Source organism: Fragaria vesca, linkage group LG5, assembly GCF_000184155.1.
Source record: "Fragaria vesca subsp. vesca linkage group LG5, FraVesHawaii_1.0, whole genome shotgun sequence".
NCBI lineage: Eukaryota > Viridiplantae > Streptophyta > Magnoliopsida > Rosales > Rosaceae > Fragaria > Fragaria vesca.
In genome coordinates, this window is record NC_020495.1 from 10,311,474 (window position 1) to 10,327,673 (window position 16,200).

Genomic DNA, 16,200 nt, shown 5'->3' on the forward strand with positions numbered 1-16,200 from the left:
GAGAGAGAGAGAGAGAAAAGGGATGAATCTGGGTTTTGTTGTAGAGGAAATGAGACAAAAATCACATACTTCTCGACACAACTTCAATTTTGGAAGACTTGTATTTCTATCCAGACGTGGCAGGCTTAGGGAAAAACCCAAGCAGATCCAAGCAAATAAAAGCCAAGCAGAGAAGCCAAGTCCTCGGTGGTGCTCCATGTGTGCATGGCCTCTGCCATGCCTATTTCACGACAAGCATGTCTATCGGCGATGAACATCACTCTGGGTAGTGCGGTTGTGCAGATTGGTGGGTTTGGATCGGTTTCAATTGTCAATCGTATCCAACCGAATCGAGCACGCCTCAAAGCAGTCTTGTTGGAGAGATATGAGTCTGGGGTGTTGAGACCCTTATTGGGTCGGCTATTGTTTGCAGGGAAGGTGGTTGAGATGATGATTGATCGACAACCGGAATTTGGTTCTGGTGGGAATCAGGGTTTGTTCTCAGCAATCCATCTTAAGACTCCCCACTGTTTGGTAGGATAAGCGGCGGCGTCTTGGTGTGTCGATCTGAGTCCCATGGAAAGTTCTCAGTTCAGGCTATGTTGTTGCTGGGGTCAAAGGATGGTGGCTGGGCATGCTTCCGAACTCCTCTGACGGCGGAGGCGATTGGACATGAATCAAGGGCGGGGCAGATCTGGTTTTAGACGTGGGTCTTGGGCCAGATCTGGATCCAAGCCTGGGGCAGAGTTTGGGTCTAGGATCCAGGTGGGTCTTGTGGGCCTTGGGATCAAACTTTTTTTTTCTTTGGAAATATCGCTAGTGTCTTTGGTTTTGGCCTCTAAACTAGTTTTGATATTGGTTGATGGACCCGTAACTATGGTATTTGTTCGTTAAGGATCATTTGTCATCATGTCCATGTCTGGAATCACCCTTGGCCAGCTTCGATACCTTAGGTGGAAGATTGCCCTCATTCTGGTGTCGGAATGGTTTTTATATTTTGGGCATTGGTTTTACATGGGTAGTCAAATCACCGGCTACTCATTTCGCTTAACGGGTGCAATCCGTAAGCATAAACCGAGTCCAGGCGTTATTGTTTTAGCGTTGATGCTCATATTGCAATTTTACGTTTGTATGTTTCTTATTTCTGGATGTGTTTTCTACATCATCTATTGTAATCTTTTTCTAATAATAAAGTTTGACCACTTTCATTCCAAAAAAAAAAACTAGCAGGTGTTTCTGGTTCTTTCTATGGTCGAATCTCCCCAATGCCTCCGTCCACTTTTTCCACCCTTCTTTTTCCATCCATTGGCTTTCTAGAGTACCAAAAGATGTAAGTCATGTAACAGACGCAAATTCCGAGGACGATCGAATACATTATTAGACTCCATAGATGAAGTAATGAGAGCTTATGAAGCTCAATATGCCGAGGACATGGAGAGAGCGTGTCATATAGTACAGTATGGACTAGATTATAAAAAGACCGGAAATTAGTTCTTAAACTAGAACATTGGCAAGAACATTTCAGTTGACTTTACTTTTCTTAAATAATTAGTTCTGTATTTCTTTCGGTTCTAGTACTCTACTCAAAATGAGTTCCACATGCTCTTCAAATATTCCCTCCCTCAGAACAGGCAATACTTTGTAGTGGGTGTGCCTAGCTGGTTCTTTCCAAGGCCGGCTATTTCTTAATGATTTTCGAAGTTCTTTATAATCACAGCTCGGATGATTTCAACAAACTCATAACATCCCCAGTTTCCTCTTCATTGTGTTCAATAGTTCATCATCTTATTCCTTTTTAATAAATTTCTAGTGTACCAAAAACTACTGTTGTTTCTTATGCCATCTCAAGTGAAATTGCCAAAGCATGCAGCTAATACAATATGCTAAAAGACACATGATGAACTGCATTTCTAGGTGGATGGCAGAGGAGCTTGGAATTTTTACTTTGGCTTTGGGGATTTGCGGCACTTCTTAAGTTTTTGCCGTCCACTGTCAACTCTTGAATCTTTTCATATAGACCAAACCAAGAAAGTATGCCAATGATCATCATTAGGTGGCTATAACTCTACCTTGAAGATTTGAAAGCAATCCATAAATTAAGATAATATTGTGACATAATAGTTGAACTATGTCTACAAATCCTAAAATGACAGAACGAATACAGAAATAATAAAAGAAGGTGCGGCGTAAGAAACAACATGAAATCGGAGAATTTAGTGAAGGACTTCTGTTATCTTCTACATTTCTTTTATAATTTTCTTTTTTCTTTGACTATGATTACAGTCAGGTAGCTAGCATCAGTATTCTAAATTTTATAAAAACAAATGATAGTACAAAATATTATAACTCGGTAGCCAGAGAGTGATAGAGAGGGAAAAATGGCAGCAGAGGAAACTAGATTATCAGAAGCATTTCCAAGAGAGCTGTAGACAGCTGTAGCCAATGAAAGCTGGAGATAGCCCCAACAGTTATGCCAAGAACTCCACATACTAGGTTCTTCTCACTAACCTTTAATGGGTATATATTGTACTTAAGAACAAATCACCTCTCATATTTGTTCAGCACAATTCCTCTATTGGTCCTCAATCACTACACTAGGTTAAAATCATCATAGGCCTGATAACAGACAATCATCATAGACTTGGAAAAAATCATCATATGCCTCATTTGAAAAATGACTTGTGTGAACTATACAATTCTGTAGAAACACCATTATAGTTTTGGATTCCCTATTATAGAAGTGGCATGCACAAACTCTACTTTTGCAGAGAGGAGTGGCCGATGCTGCCAAAGAACTTCTGAAAAAGGCCATTGCAGAAAATCTTGACACGGAGATCTTGTTGTCTTCAAACACATTCCACATTGCAGATTTGGGTTGCTCTGTTGGACCTAATACATTTTATGCAGTAAAAAACATCCTTGAATCTGTAAGGGGACGAATTCCCAAATCCCTGAATTTCAAGTTTTCTTTAATGATCACACCACAAATGACTTCAACATTCTCTTCAATTCACTCCCTCACAACAGGCAGTACCATGCCGCTGGAGTTCCTGGTTCTTTCTATTGCCGCATATTTCCTAATGCATCAGTTCACTTTTTTCACTCTTCCTATACCAATCATTGGCTTTCTAGAGTACCAAAAGATGTAACTGACAGCAACTCCCCTGCTTGGAATAAAGGAAGAATACACTACTTAAAATCCACAGATGAAGTTGTGAGGCTTATGAAGATCAATACGCCAGGGATATGGAGTGCTTCCTGCATGCCAGGGCACAAGAGACAGTACATGGAGCACTAATGGTGCTCACTATTGCAGGCCGACCTGATGGTACGCCTCACTCACATGCTTCATCAAACGTTACCTATCAACTTTTAGGAACTTGCCTCAGTGAAATGGCTAAGAGGGTAAGGATATTGAGCTAGTCTACCATGCATGATCCTAATTTGTATCACATAATAGTTTGATCTGCTATAAACTTATAACTCAAACATGGAAGACGATGTTTCTATAATAGGACTTCAAAAGCATTCAGTGATTTCAATATCTGGGTCACTACTGCACTCCTAAATGATTTTGATGATATTGTTTAAAAGCATCATGTTCTTTGATATGCAGGGAGTAGTTAGTGAAGATAAACTAGATGCATTTAACATTCCAATTTACTGCATGTCTCCCCAAGAACTGGAAGCTGCTGTTGAACTAAATGGATGTTTTAGCATAGAGAGTATGGAGATCTTACCTCATGTCCCAACACTTGACTGTGTCTCTGACACTGCTCCACTCGTTGCATTGCATGTTAGAGCTGCTACAGAAGGACAGTTTAAGCAGCATTTTGGGGATGAAATCTTAGACGAGCTCTTCGACTTAATCACAATACTACAATAAAACTTTGTGAAGATAAGTGTCAAATGAGATACTTATCTTACTGTTCAATGAATTTCAAGTTTCCATTTAATGTACCTCCTGATTCTAAAGTTGTCTAGTTTCCAATGCCCTTAAATCTTGAACGTTCCATGCCCTCCAATGCGCTTCAGAGGTTCCAATGTAGGTAACTGATTGGAGTTTCCCTGCATTGAATTTGTCAAGAAATGAACTCAGCTCATGACATATGCTAAAGAATCCATGTATGTGGTAAACTTTGCAGTACAAGGATGAAAAGAATAACTTTTACCGAGGACAGGACTCTTGTAATTTCAGCAGGCTGCCACAATCCTGTCTTGAAGAGATAATCAAGAAAGTATTGGAACGATCAGCTGGCTATTTGTCATATAGTCTACATTAAAATTTAATGACAGTCCAATTGAGCTAACAGAATTCGATGTTAAACCAATTTATGGACAGTAAATATGATTTAAGTTATTGTATGATACCAATCATTTCTAATCATTCAGAAGAAAAGGGTAAGCAAAAAGATGACCAAATTGTCTTACACTGCATCATCACCATGGACTTTTCCTTGTGTCTTATACTTCTAACTGTCTTAATTAATCTGCTTTGTCTTTGACTATTGTCAATTAGCAGTAGTAGAAATGAGTATTGATCCGAAATTACACTATATAATGTGCCATATGCAACCCAACATCTCTCCACAAATTACACACTCTAGAGAGAGAAAGGATCTCTCCACAAATTACACTAGACTGAGAGATGGCACAGCAGGAACTCAAAAGACTCTCAGTCTCAGAAGCATTTTAAATTTATATTGCTGGCTTCAATGTGTATATATATATTCATTACCAAACTATTCGATTTGTAAAAAGGTTTAAGTTCTGGTTCTTGTTCTCCTTAGTAGGTATTTTTCTTTCCAAAGAGCATTCACATATGTTTTTGGTGCCTCTCTACAACTTCCGGTACATTTTTTGTTCTTAGCTTGATTGCTTCGAATCTTGTAGTATAGCTAGGATAGTATTATATTCGTCTTTTCTTTACGAAATGTTTTCAAGAAATAGGCAGGTAGTCAAACGAAGATTAGATGAAAAATTCATATGAAATTGTGCGGTTCTAAAAGATCTTGATTATGATAAGAAAATATAGTCATTTGGAGTTGTTAGCAAAGACAAAGTAGATTTGGAGTTGCTATCAAATATAGTCATTTGGAGTTGTTAGCAAAGACAAAGTAGATTTGTTTAACATACCAACGTGTATAACGTGTCTCCCCAAGAAATAGTAGCTGTTGTAGAACAAATTGTATGTTTTAGCATAGAGAAAATGTAGACGTACCTCTTCCCTTGGTACATGACACTATCTTAAAGGCGCAGCTGCTTGCCACTCACTTAAGAGGTAGCGTGGAGGAGGACCTCAAGCAGCAGTTTGGAGAAAAAGTCTTAGATTGTTTCGCAAGAAATGTGAAGAGCATGCCTCCTGCAGACATGATCCAGAGAAGTCAGTCAACTTCCTGGTTGTGCTTAGACGCAGCTGCGCAAGGCAGGTTGATTTGGAAATGCTGTTTCAGTACTTGTGACTTGTGAACTTGAACTTGATGATTATGTTTTATATGTAATTGTAAGCAATATTCTGTTAGTTAGAATATCTTCTCAAGCAGGCTGTTAGTTAGAATATCTTCTCAAGCAGGCTGTGTTGTATAGTTAGTTACATAAGCTGTTTGCCACATGTCACTAATCTGCACACCTAGCTCATAGTATAAATATCTCACTCTCTTTCTCATTTTTTAATTGTACCAGAGCCTCATTTTTCAGTGGCAGAATTCCTTTCTCTATTAATTCCCTGCCAAGGTGAAATGTAAAATTGCTGCAGTGTGAACTTATGAAAATGTTTTGAGAGAATGGTATACAAATTCAGTTCACGTTTGAGGACCTTCGGCTCAAAACATGATTTCCTGTACTTTAAGGGGCTTTCCTATAATGTCTGTTCTTTTAGGCTTTGAACTCTACTACAAGCATCACTCAAGTATTAGGTTTGTTATGCGGCTTAAGCTGGTTTATGAGTATTTATTTTTCTGACCAAGTATCATCAGTGAATTAATAGTGAACTACCTCTTTTTTTTCTATTTTTTTTCTAGCAATACGTAAAGCAATGGTGAAAGGAAATCGATGATTCAGTATCTGTCTCTACCATGAAAGCCGGAAGGGAGAGAATAATTATGTGCAGAAAAGACAACCAACTAGCATCATCGTTATTCTCTACTGTCTTCCACTTTAAAAACGCTTTTTCTTTGGATTACTGGATTATGTGGCATTAAGCTGTAGCAGAACAATAACTATGGTTGTGACTTGTGAACAATATAAGATGCCATACAAAATGGTTGTCTTACATTGATTAGCAACAACTGTAACACAGAGAGAGAGAGATGGAAGCACATCCAATGGAAGGTGGAGATGGCCCCAACAGCTATGCCAAGAACTCCGTTCTGCAGGTACTCTTCTTCTTCGATTCGAAACTTTTCATTCACTTCTAGCGTTCTAGGATGTAAGAATGCTATAGCATGGAACAAAATTTAGATAGTTAACACTCGTTTCCTTTAAATCTTTTGCATTAGTTTATCCAATTATATGAACCCTCATTTTCAATTCTTATGTAGTATCAGATATGAAGCATTTATACTCCTGTGGTGAAAAACTAATTAAAATTTTGGATCATCACAACCAAACATAGCAAGCACGAAAAAAACTGTAATTAGTAACCTGAACAATCTTGGCTTTTGCAGAGAGGAGTTGTTGATGCTGCTAAAGAACTTCTAAAAAAGGGAATTGCGGAAACACTTGACATAGATATATTATCATCTTCCAAATCCTTTAAAATTGCTGATCTGGGTTGCTCTGTTGGGCCTAATACATTTTATGCTGTTAAAAACATAATTGAAGCTGTGGAGTGCAAGTATCAAAGCCATGGAGAGAATTCACAAATCCCAGAATTTCAAGTCTTGTTTAATGATCACCCCTCAAATGACTTTAACACGCTGTTCAAATCCTTCCCTGAGAGCAGGCGATACTATGCAGCAGGGGTGCCTGGTTCTTTCTATAGTCGAATATTTCCTAGTGCTTCCATCCACTTAGTTCACTCTTCCTATGCCATTCATTGGCTTTCTAGAGTACCGAAAGAGGTGTCGGACAGACACAGTCCTGCTTGGAATAAAGGAAGGATTCATTACTTGAATGCCAGTGATGAAGTAGTAAGGGCTTATAAAGCTCAATATGTCAAGGACATGGAGTGTTTCCTGCATGCTAGAGCACAAGAGATTGTATGTGGAGGACTAATGGTGCTTACCTATCCAGGCCGCCCAGATGGCTCCCGAAGTTTTCAAGCCTGGGCAAATTTGGCCTTCCAAGTTTTAGGATTTTGCCTCATGGACTTGGTTACAAAGGTAAGAAATACATAATCCAGTCATAAACATATTCAAAACCAGAAATGTTAGAAACTTAGCTACTTCAAATCATCTTTAGTAGTGTTAAAGCCTGATTATATCTCTTAATCTAACTTCGAAACTATAGTTGATTCTATTATTCTTGTGTTATTATGTTGCATTGCACAACACATAACCTGCTTATTTTCCTTTGTGGAGGGAGTTGTTAGCGAAGAGAAAGTAGATTCATTCAACATGCCTATATATTCCATGACCCCCCTAGAACTTGAAGCTGCTGTGAAACAGAATGGAAGCTTTAGCATAGAGATGATGACAAACTTACCAGATCCTCTGGTAGATGACACTCTTTCAGTACCGCAACTACTTGCCTCTCAAATGAGAGCTGGCGTGGAGGGAATGATCAAGAATCACTTTGGAGAGGAAATCTTAGATGAGCTCTTCGACTTGTACTGGCAAAAATGTGAGCAAGATATGCTTGAATTTCTTGCTGTGCTTGGACACAACTTTCTTGTTGTTCTTAGACGTAAGGCAGATTGATTTGAACATTCTTGGAACTTGAAATTCCTTGATCTTATCAATATAAGTGCCGTGCAAGCTGGAATTGAGCGAAGAATTATGAACAGAAAAGACAAACAATTTGTATTTCATAGCATCATCACCACTGACGTTCTCTATTGTCTTCCAGTTCTTAAATTAACTATTTGTCTTTAGATTACTGGATTATGGCATTAAGTAGCTGTAGTAGAATAACAACAATGGTCCACAATACAAAATGCCATGGAATCCCAAAACACAGAGAAAGAAAGGAGACATACACAAAATGTTAAAGATAATGCCATGTACTGCAAACAGTAGTTGACATGATTCTGGCAACCTGGCATATCACCAGACCATTTCTGGTAGAGTTTCAAACTTCCTTCAAAGATTTAAAAAAAAAAATAGGTATCTGTTTCACATACTCCAACATTGCTAAATAAATGATCGTCAAGCTCATTCTTAGTTAATCTGCTTTGTCTTTTATATTTTGGTGCTAAGCTTTGTCTTTTTATTAGTGTCAAGTAGTGGACTGGTAGTAGATATAAACTATGATGACCCCTAAGATACAATATGCAATACACAGAGAAACACAGAGAAGCAAAGATATGGCTGCAGAGAATACCAATATAGTCTTTGAAGCACATCCTATGAAAGGTGGAGATGGCCCCAATAGCTATATGAAAAACTCCATTCTGCAGGTTTCTTCTTTAGTATACTACTACACCTTAGTATTAGTTACTATTTCCCTGAGTTGATTACCTTGTAGTTTATGATGGGATAGTTTTGTAGAAAAAAGCATACTGAAAGCTTTGGATCCTCTAAACTAAAACTAACATGCACAGACTTACCAAATAGAGAGAAGAAGTAACCTGCACAATCTCTCATTTTGCAGAGAGGTTCCGTCGATGCTGCCAAAGAACTTCTGAACAAGGCAATTGCAGAAAAGCTGGACATCGAGATATTCTTACCTTCCAAGTCTTTTCACATTGCAGATTTGGGTTGCTCTACTGGGCCAAATACTTTTTTGGCAGTTGAGAACATACTTGAAGCTGTGGAGTCCAAGTACCAAAGCCAAGGGCTGAAATCTCAGATTCCCGAATTTCTTGTGTTCTTTAATGATCATATCTCAAATGACTTTAACATGCTCTTCCAATCCCTCCCTCAGAACAGAAGATACCATGCAGCCGGTGTGCCAGGTTCTTTCTACAAGCGGGTGTTCCCGAATGCTTCCATTAACTTTGCTTACTCTTCTACTGCCATTCAATGGCTATCTAGAGTACCAACAGTAATAGAAGATAGTACTAGTCCTGCGTGGAACAAAGGATGCATTCATTATTCAAATGCCACAGATGAAGTAACAAGGGCTTATGAAACTCAATATAGTGACGACATGGAGAGCTTCCTGCAAGCCAGGGCTCAAGAGATTGTGTATGGAGGACTAATTGTACTTACCTTTCCAGGCCGCCACAGTGATACTCCTCATTCTGATGCTACGCCAAATGTGCTCTTACAGCTTTTAGGATCCTCCCTCATGGACTTGGTTAGAAAGGTAAAGCTATTCATACATAGCAAAAAGTGAAATTTTGTAACCAAACATAGCCCAAATACGCAAATAGATAGTCATATATGCAAGAATCTGTCATATTTGACTCTACTTGCTGCTTTTAGGTTGGAACTGAACAAGACATCCTTATTTCTACCGTGTATGCAGGGAGTTGTAAGCGAAGAGAAAGTGGATTCGTTTAACATACCTGTGTATTCAATGTCTCCCAAAGAACTATCAGATGTTGTAGAAAGAAATGGATGTTTTAGCATAGAGATGGTGGCAGACTTGCTTGTTTCCTGGGTAGAGGACACTAGCTCAATGCCAAAACTGATTGCCTCTCACATTAGAGCTGGCATGGAGGGGCTCTTGAAGCAGCATTTTGGAGAGGAAATTTTAGATGAACTGTTCGACTTGTATCAGAAAAAATGTGAAGATCATATATCCACCATTATCTCAGGGAAGGCAGTTAACTTCCTTGTGGTGCTTAAACGCAAGGAAGATTGACTTGAAACATGATGATTCTAGCACTTGAGATTTGTAATGCTTGAACTTCCTTGTGCTTCATTGTTATGACGTGTAAAAATGCGCTGTATAAACTTGTAATCCACCTCTCACAAGTTGTACAAACGCAGTTTTCTTTTTTGCTCTTTTTATAAGTTGTGACGTTTCTAATAACTTCAAGCTGAAATTGCAATTTGCAGAGTCACCTAAACTAATAAAAAGGGAGTCACTAAATCATTATATGCCCTCTTCTGCATCTGTTCTTTAAATCCCAGAATAAAGGTGCAAAATGGTTTTCTAAGATAACATCACCTTACTAGATTTCAAAACAACATGAAACAAAACAAAGAACAAGACAAGAGGCGCATTTCCTTGTGAACTGAACTGATTATAATTTGCAAGTAAATACACACAAGTGCATACCTTATTGCACAAGGGAAGGGGCCTAACAGAAAATGCCCACTCCTCATCTCTTTACCTAATACAACCCTAACAAAATTAATGCTTTAACTGAAAAAGCCAGTTCTCTCCTCAAAACAAATGAAATTCCTGAGAATTACCAATGCCGACATTATTAGCTCTTTGGAAACTCAGGATGACAGATAATAGCCACATGACCTAAGCATTTTCCTTGGCTATCTTCTCTGCCTTGGCAATGACTTCTTCAATTCCACCAACCATATAGAACGATTGCTCAGAAAGATCATCATACTTCCCATCCAGAACTCCCTGTAGAAACAAATTTTGAAATCAAAAACATCAGAAAATGGCCAGGTACTGAAAGAATAGACTACACAATGCATCGTACTAATTGTTAGTGTCTAACAGTTGAGGGCATTAAGCATGGATGGTATTTGTCATTACAAATGCCTATCGTTAAGGGAACAAAAACCAAAAAAGGAAAAACTTGATCACCTGGAAACTGGTAATGCTCTCTTTCAACTCCACATATTTTCCAGGAGCTCCCGTGAACACTTCAGCCACATGGAAAGGTTGACTCAAGAAACGTTGGATCTTACGAGCACGAGCAACAGTTAATTTGTCATCTTCACTAAGCTCATCCATACCCAAAATTGCAATAATATCCTGCAGATTCTTATAGTTTTGAAGAACTTTCTGAACACCACGAGCAGTGTTGTAATGTTCTTCTCCTAAAATATGAGGTGAGAGCATGCGAGATGTAGAATCCAAGGGGTCGACAGCAGGATAGATTCCAAGCTCAGATATCTGACCAAAAAGCAGTTGTCATTAGATTTAAGAACAGAATGATAGTAAACAGATCAAAAGAGTGTCTGCCAAAGATTCCTAAAAGATCTACATTTTTGTGAATAAAAGGCTACATACTTGTCGTGACAGCACAGTGGTGGCATCAAGATGGGCAAAAGTGGTTGCAGGAGCTGGATCTGTCAAGTCATCAGCAGGTACATAAATAGCTTGAACAGACGTAATGGAACCCTTCTTGGTTGTAGTGATACGCTCTTGAAGTCCTCCAAGATCAGTAGCCAACGTAGGTTGGTAACCGACAGCAGATGGGATACGACCGAGCAAAGCAGACACTTCTGAGTTAGCCTGGGGAATGGAGACAAGAAGACGGCAGATTTGTAAAAGTTATAATGTATCTCTTTAACAGAATATTGTTAATAATATGTTAACTCAAATGTAACTGTGTGGAAGAGAGAGATTACTTGGGTAAAGCGGAATATGTTATCGATGAAGAGTAGCACATCTTGCCCTTCAGCGTCACGGAAATGCTCAGCCACAGTCAGCCCAGTGAGCCCAACACGAGCACGGGCACCAGGAGGTTCATTCATTTGACCATATACAAGAGCACACTTGCTATCACTCTGCAATGAAGGGGACTGTAATTGAGAACACAAGGAAAAGTAGAATCATAAAAGTTATAATGTGGTTTGCAGTAAGTTAACCTGCTTTTCTCCGAGCTTAATGACACCACTTTCAATCATTTCTCGGTATAAATCATTACCCTCTCTTGTACGTTCTCCCACACCAGCAAACACAGAGAAACCACCTGCAGAGGAGGACGACGTATTTCATCATTCCAGAGGTCATTGACATAAGAAAGGTTAACCAAAATGTGTTTTAACAGAACCAACCATGAGCTTTGGCAACATTGTTGATAAGTTCCATAATAAGCACGGTCTTCCCAACACCAGCACCACCAAAGAGCCCAATCTTTCCTCCTCTTTGGTAAGGAGCAAGAAGATCAACAACCTGATAGGAATAAGATACGATTGTCAACTGGCCTCCTTTGTTGTTGTGGAATTATATAAGTAGTAACTAGCAGCATAATAGCACCCGATCCTAAAAGTAGAAAGGCAAGTAAATAAATAAATATACTAATACATTTGCAGAAAAGAGCACTAATACTTTAGCTCTCACTTCAACACTGTCAGAGTCTAAACGTAGTCCATAACAAAGAGAAAAGTCCAAAAACAATTTCCAGTCTTTGGCAATTCAAAAATAAGCATCACCACCAATTATTATTTTCTTCGCACCTAGGATTTAGTAAAATGTATTCTCAGTTAAGCTCATAACTGGACCAAAACATTACTAATTTGTGAGCAATGCAGTGGAAGATGAGATCAAGCAAGAAACTTTAAGTGTACCATCCATAAAAGCATCCAAAAGTAGCTTGAGACTAAGAGTTCTATGTTTTAAAACTGAAAAAAAGTATCCGAGACAATATTAACCTGGAGCTGAAATATAGTGTCCTTCAAAAGGAAGGACATAGACAACAATTTCTTCATATTTCTACAAAAATTGGTTTCTTGAATCACTTTCTAACTGTATCACTCTCAACAAAACTCAGCAAAAAAAGTGGGGGTATATCGAACACATATACCTTGATTCCAGTGACAAGAATCTGTTGCTCAGTGGCCTGCTCAACAAAGGCCGGTGCTTCTCTATGGATGGGCAGAGAGTGATCGGTATCTGACAAAATCCAACAACAAAAAACAATCATTAAGAACATTTATCCGCAAAATTATATCTATAAATACTCAAATTGCACAACATTTTCAGGTTTGGGAGCTTTTCTTCTACTTACTTATTTCACCCCTATGATCAATGGGCTCGCCAATAACATTCATAATTCGGCCCAGGGTTGCTCTTCCAACAGGCACCTAAAAAACACAAAATTTAAATTCACATCTTCCATTACTCAAACATATACATTCAACCAAAACATTTACACACTAAAAGCACAAAAATTACCGAAAGTAAATCTGAAAAAACACACATTCACAGTAAGAAAGTAAATTTCTGGATCGAAAATGTAAACTTTTCCGGGAGAGTAGGATCTTACAGTGATGGGAGAGCCAGTGTTGAGGACTCGTTGACCTCTAACGAGCCCTTCAGTCCCATCCATGGCGATAGTCCTAACCATATTCTCACCGAGATGCTGAGCCACCTCGAGCACCAACCGGATCGAGTTATCCAAAACCTCGAGCGCCGTCAGGATCGGCGGCAAGCCGTCCTGGAACCGGACATCGACGACGGCGCCGATGACCTGGCAGACCTGGCCGATGGCGCCTTTGCCGGTAAACTCATCGGTGATCTTGCCGGTCGTCGACGGCGTGCCGGATTTGGGAGGCGCGGAGACGGCGGCGGCGGATGAGGTGGAGTAGTGAGCGGCGCATGAGAGGAGGTAGCCGGGGGAGCGCGTGATGGGGGAGGATCTGGAGAGTGGGGGCCTAGCGGCGGCGGAGGAGGTGCGGCGGAGAGAGGAGCGGAGGAGGGTGGAGAGGAGCTTGCGGGAGGAGAACATGGTGGCAGGTTTGGTAAATTTGATCGGAAATGAGGGGTTTATGGATCAAGAGCTCATTTGGAGTTTGAATCACTCACCAAAAACTGTGAGGAGAGAGAGAGAGAGAGAGAGCTACTGGGGCTATCGAAATGTTCGACTTTATCGTTGCTTTCATCACCTGGAATTTCGGGGTTGTTTTTATTGTCCGGGTCAACCCGTTTTACATTATTCGGGTCGAAATAATGCATATTGTGTTTATATATTTTTGAGCAAAATCATTAACCTCGGTTTTATTACGGTCAGCTGAATTATTTACCACAATAATATAATCATTTGAATTGCGAATATTGACATGAAATTTTTCATATATGATATTAGAAATTATGAGGCACCTCTTGACTTGGGGGCGTAAACACAGGACTTGCTCGTCTAAGCTCAAGGTTTGTCTTGCAGTTCATGTGTTGTGAAAAACTGTAAAAATTGTATCATTTTTGTAGTTAACCTAAGTGATAATGTCATTCATGCGTGAATTGGTGTAAAGGTTGCAACCTTTGGGTTCATCTAACTGACCATGAGATTAGAAATTACATGAAGGTCAGAATTAGGCTACATCATGTGTACAATTCTCTTTCGATGTAACATAAAGAATAGTGTAAAGATTTATCAAACTGGATACTACTTGACACTCAAATTTCTATTACAAATTTGGATTATTAAATAATTTTTGTTATGAATAATTTTTTTAAAACGATATCAAAACAGTGATTTTCAACTTTAAACTAGTTGAGCATATAATGGTGTGAAGTGACCAATTAACAATGGATTGATTGGATGATCACACTAGAGATTGAATGAGCTTATTCACCTGTAGTGAAATTAAAAATTGTCCATTTTGTAAAAATAAGAAATAAAATACAAAAAATAAAAAATAAAAATAATTTCTCCCTCCTGCTATTTGATGGAAACATATAAAAACTAATCCACTTGGAAACAATTGAGCCCTCTCAAATACTTGATGGCTCTGAGTTCTTCTCAAGCCCTACTCAGACCCTCAAACTTCCCTCTCCAAATTCCAACACATGCTAAAGCCATAAACTTTAATCTGCCCAGGTTTCCCAGAGCAAGAACCAGAGCATCCTTTGAAGGAAATGACCAAAGTGCCACAGCCACACCTCTGCATGTTCAGGAGCCACTGCTCAGCAAAGTAAGCTTTTTCCTTCAGTAGGGTCATTGCTTAACTATTTCATCTCTCAGCTGCATAATTACCCAGAAATATTATTACTATTTTGATTTGAGTTGTGTGATTTTTGGGATTGAAGGAAGTGGAGGAGAGTGTGAAAGTGCTGAAGAATGCTGCAAAAACAAGAAAGGTTGCAGCAGAGGAGATTCTGTCTGCTCTATCTGTGCTTGAGAATGCAAAGCTGGACCCTTCTGGGTTTCTTGAGACGCTTGGTGGGACAGAATCACCGGGGAGAACTTGGATGCTCATTTTTACTTCTGAGGTGAATTCTTTTTTCCCTTGTGAGAATAAAGATTGATTCTTTTTGTTTTGCCATTTGTGCTGGAAATTAAGATTGTTTGGGTTTTTTTTTTTTTTGGTGTTTTCAGAAGAAACTGAAGGGTGGTAGATACTTCCCTATAACTGCTGTTCAGCGGTTCGATGCTGCTGTAAGCCCTTTAATTTGATCTCTATTTCTATTGCTCATGAGTAGTGTGACAGAAACATTTATGATCAGAATAAAGAAGTGATCTTTTTGTATTTTTTCCCTTCAATGGCGAAAAATAATTAAGCTTGGTTATAGAATGTTCTTCCTTGAACTCTCAGTAGTCATTTGAAGACGAGCATTGTCAAATTTCTTATAGATGTTGAATTGGGTATGTAGTTAGAGCCTGCATAATCACATCTGTATACTTGCTATTGTTTGTTCCTATTTGTTATTTTCATATGCCAAAGCATTACTTTTGCGGAAGAACTGGCTTGGATATTGATGGTTAAAAGTAAATAAGGATCTACATAAAAAGACAGATGACTGACAAATGTATGTGTGATTATCAGGGAAAGAGAATTGAGAATGGAGTATATTTTGGGCCAATTGGAGCCTTAACATTTGAAGGAAGGCTTTCTTGGAAGAAGAGAATACTGGCCTTTGTCTTTGAGAGCATTCGGATAAAAATTGGAACTCTGAAACCTTTGGAGATCAGTCTAGGCCAAAAGGATGACAGAGAGCCTAGCACCGAGGATCCTTTCTTTATATGGTTTTACATAGATGAAGAATTAGCAGTTGCTCGAGGCAAACAAGGGGGAACTGCTTTCTGGTGCCGCTGTCGCCGTGTAATGTCTTGATCTCTTTTCTTTTTCTGAGTTTCAGGTGAATATATAGATCTTTTTATTTTTTTTGTTTTTATAGATCATACTTTACATATACATGTCAGGATTAACATGAATTTGAAAGTGTAATATATTTCATCAAGACTGCATCCTGCGTCTTTGCATTATTTAAAACAAAAATATATTGTTTACAAGTACTATTTCCTCTTTTTTGATCTAA

General features: G+C 38.9%; 5 protein-coding genes across 5 annotated transcripts; 4 read left to right on the forward strand and 1 right to left on the reverse strand.

The window, feature by feature from the left end:
* Positions 1 to 3,225: 3,225 nt before the first annotated feature.
* LOC101297354 (probable S-adenosylmethionine-dependent methyltransferase At5g37990-like) lies at positions 3,226 to 3,865 on the forward strand. Its single transcript, XM_004301216.1, has 2 exons — positions 3,226 to 3,384; positions 3,596 to 3,865. The coding sequence occupies exons 1-2, from the start codon at positions 3,226 to 3,228 to the stop codon at positions 3,863 to 3,865; spliced, it is 429 nt and encodes a 142-aa protein (XP_004301264.1).
* Positions 3,866 to 6,302: 2,437 nt separating this feature from the next.
* Positions 6,303 to 7,907, forward strand: LOC101297646 (probable S-adenosylmethionine-dependent methyltransferase At5g38100-like). The gene is made up of 3 exons (XM_004301217.1): positions 6,303 to 6,353; positions 6,645 to 7,301; positions 7,500 to 7,907. The coding sequence occupies exons 1-3, from the start codon at positions 6,303 to 6,305 to the stop codon at positions 7,836 to 7,838; spliced, it is 1,047 nt and encodes a 348-aa protein (XP_004301265.1). The 3' UTR covers positions 7,839 to 7,907.
* A 536-nt stretch (positions 7,908 to 8,443) lies between these two features.
* On the forward strand, positions 8,444 to 9,888 carry LOC101297938 (probable S-adenosylmethionine-dependent methyltransferase At5g38100-like). Its single transcript, XM_004301218.1, has 3 exons — positions 8,444 to 8,536; positions 8,731 to 9,387; positions 9,550 to 9,888. The coding sequence occupies exons 1-3, from the start codon at positions 8,444 to 8,446 to the stop codon at positions 9,886 to 9,888; spliced, it is 1,089 nt and encodes a 362-aa protein (XP_004301266.1).
* Positions 9,889 to 10,234: 346 nt separating this feature from the next.
* Positions 10,235 to 13,804, reverse strand: LOC101315146 (ATP synthase subunit beta, mitochondrial-like). Its single transcript, XM_004299507.1, has 9 exons — positions 13,211 to 13,804; positions 12,953 to 13,028; positions 12,749 to 12,837; positions 12,000 to 12,117; positions 11,811 to 11,914; positions 11,571 to 11,729; positions 11,230 to 11,454; positions 10,801 to 11,112; positions 10,235 to 10,614 (listed from the first exon to the last, which is right to left on the reverse strand). The coding sequence occupies exons 1-9, from the start codon at positions 13,670 to 13,672 to the stop codon at positions 10,504 to 10,506; spliced, it is 1,656 nt and encodes a 551-aa protein (XP_004299555.1). The 5' UTR covers positions 13,673 to 13,804; the 3' UTR covers positions 10,235 to 10,503.
* An 851-nt stretch (positions 13,805 to 14,655) lies between these two features.
* Positions 14,656 to 16,149, forward strand: LOC101315432. Its single transcript, XM_004299508.1, has 4 exons — positions 14,656 to 14,855; positions 14,971 to 15,153; positions 15,260 to 15,319; positions 15,708 to 16,149. Exons 1-4 carry the CDS (start codon positions 14,667 to 14,669, stop codon positions 15,993 to 15,995), a joined length of 720 nt encoding a protein of 239 aa, XP_004299556.1. The 5' UTR covers positions 14,656 to 14,666; the 3' UTR covers positions 15,996 to 16,149.
* The last annotated feature ends 51 nt before the right edge of the window (positions 16,150 to 16,200 follow it).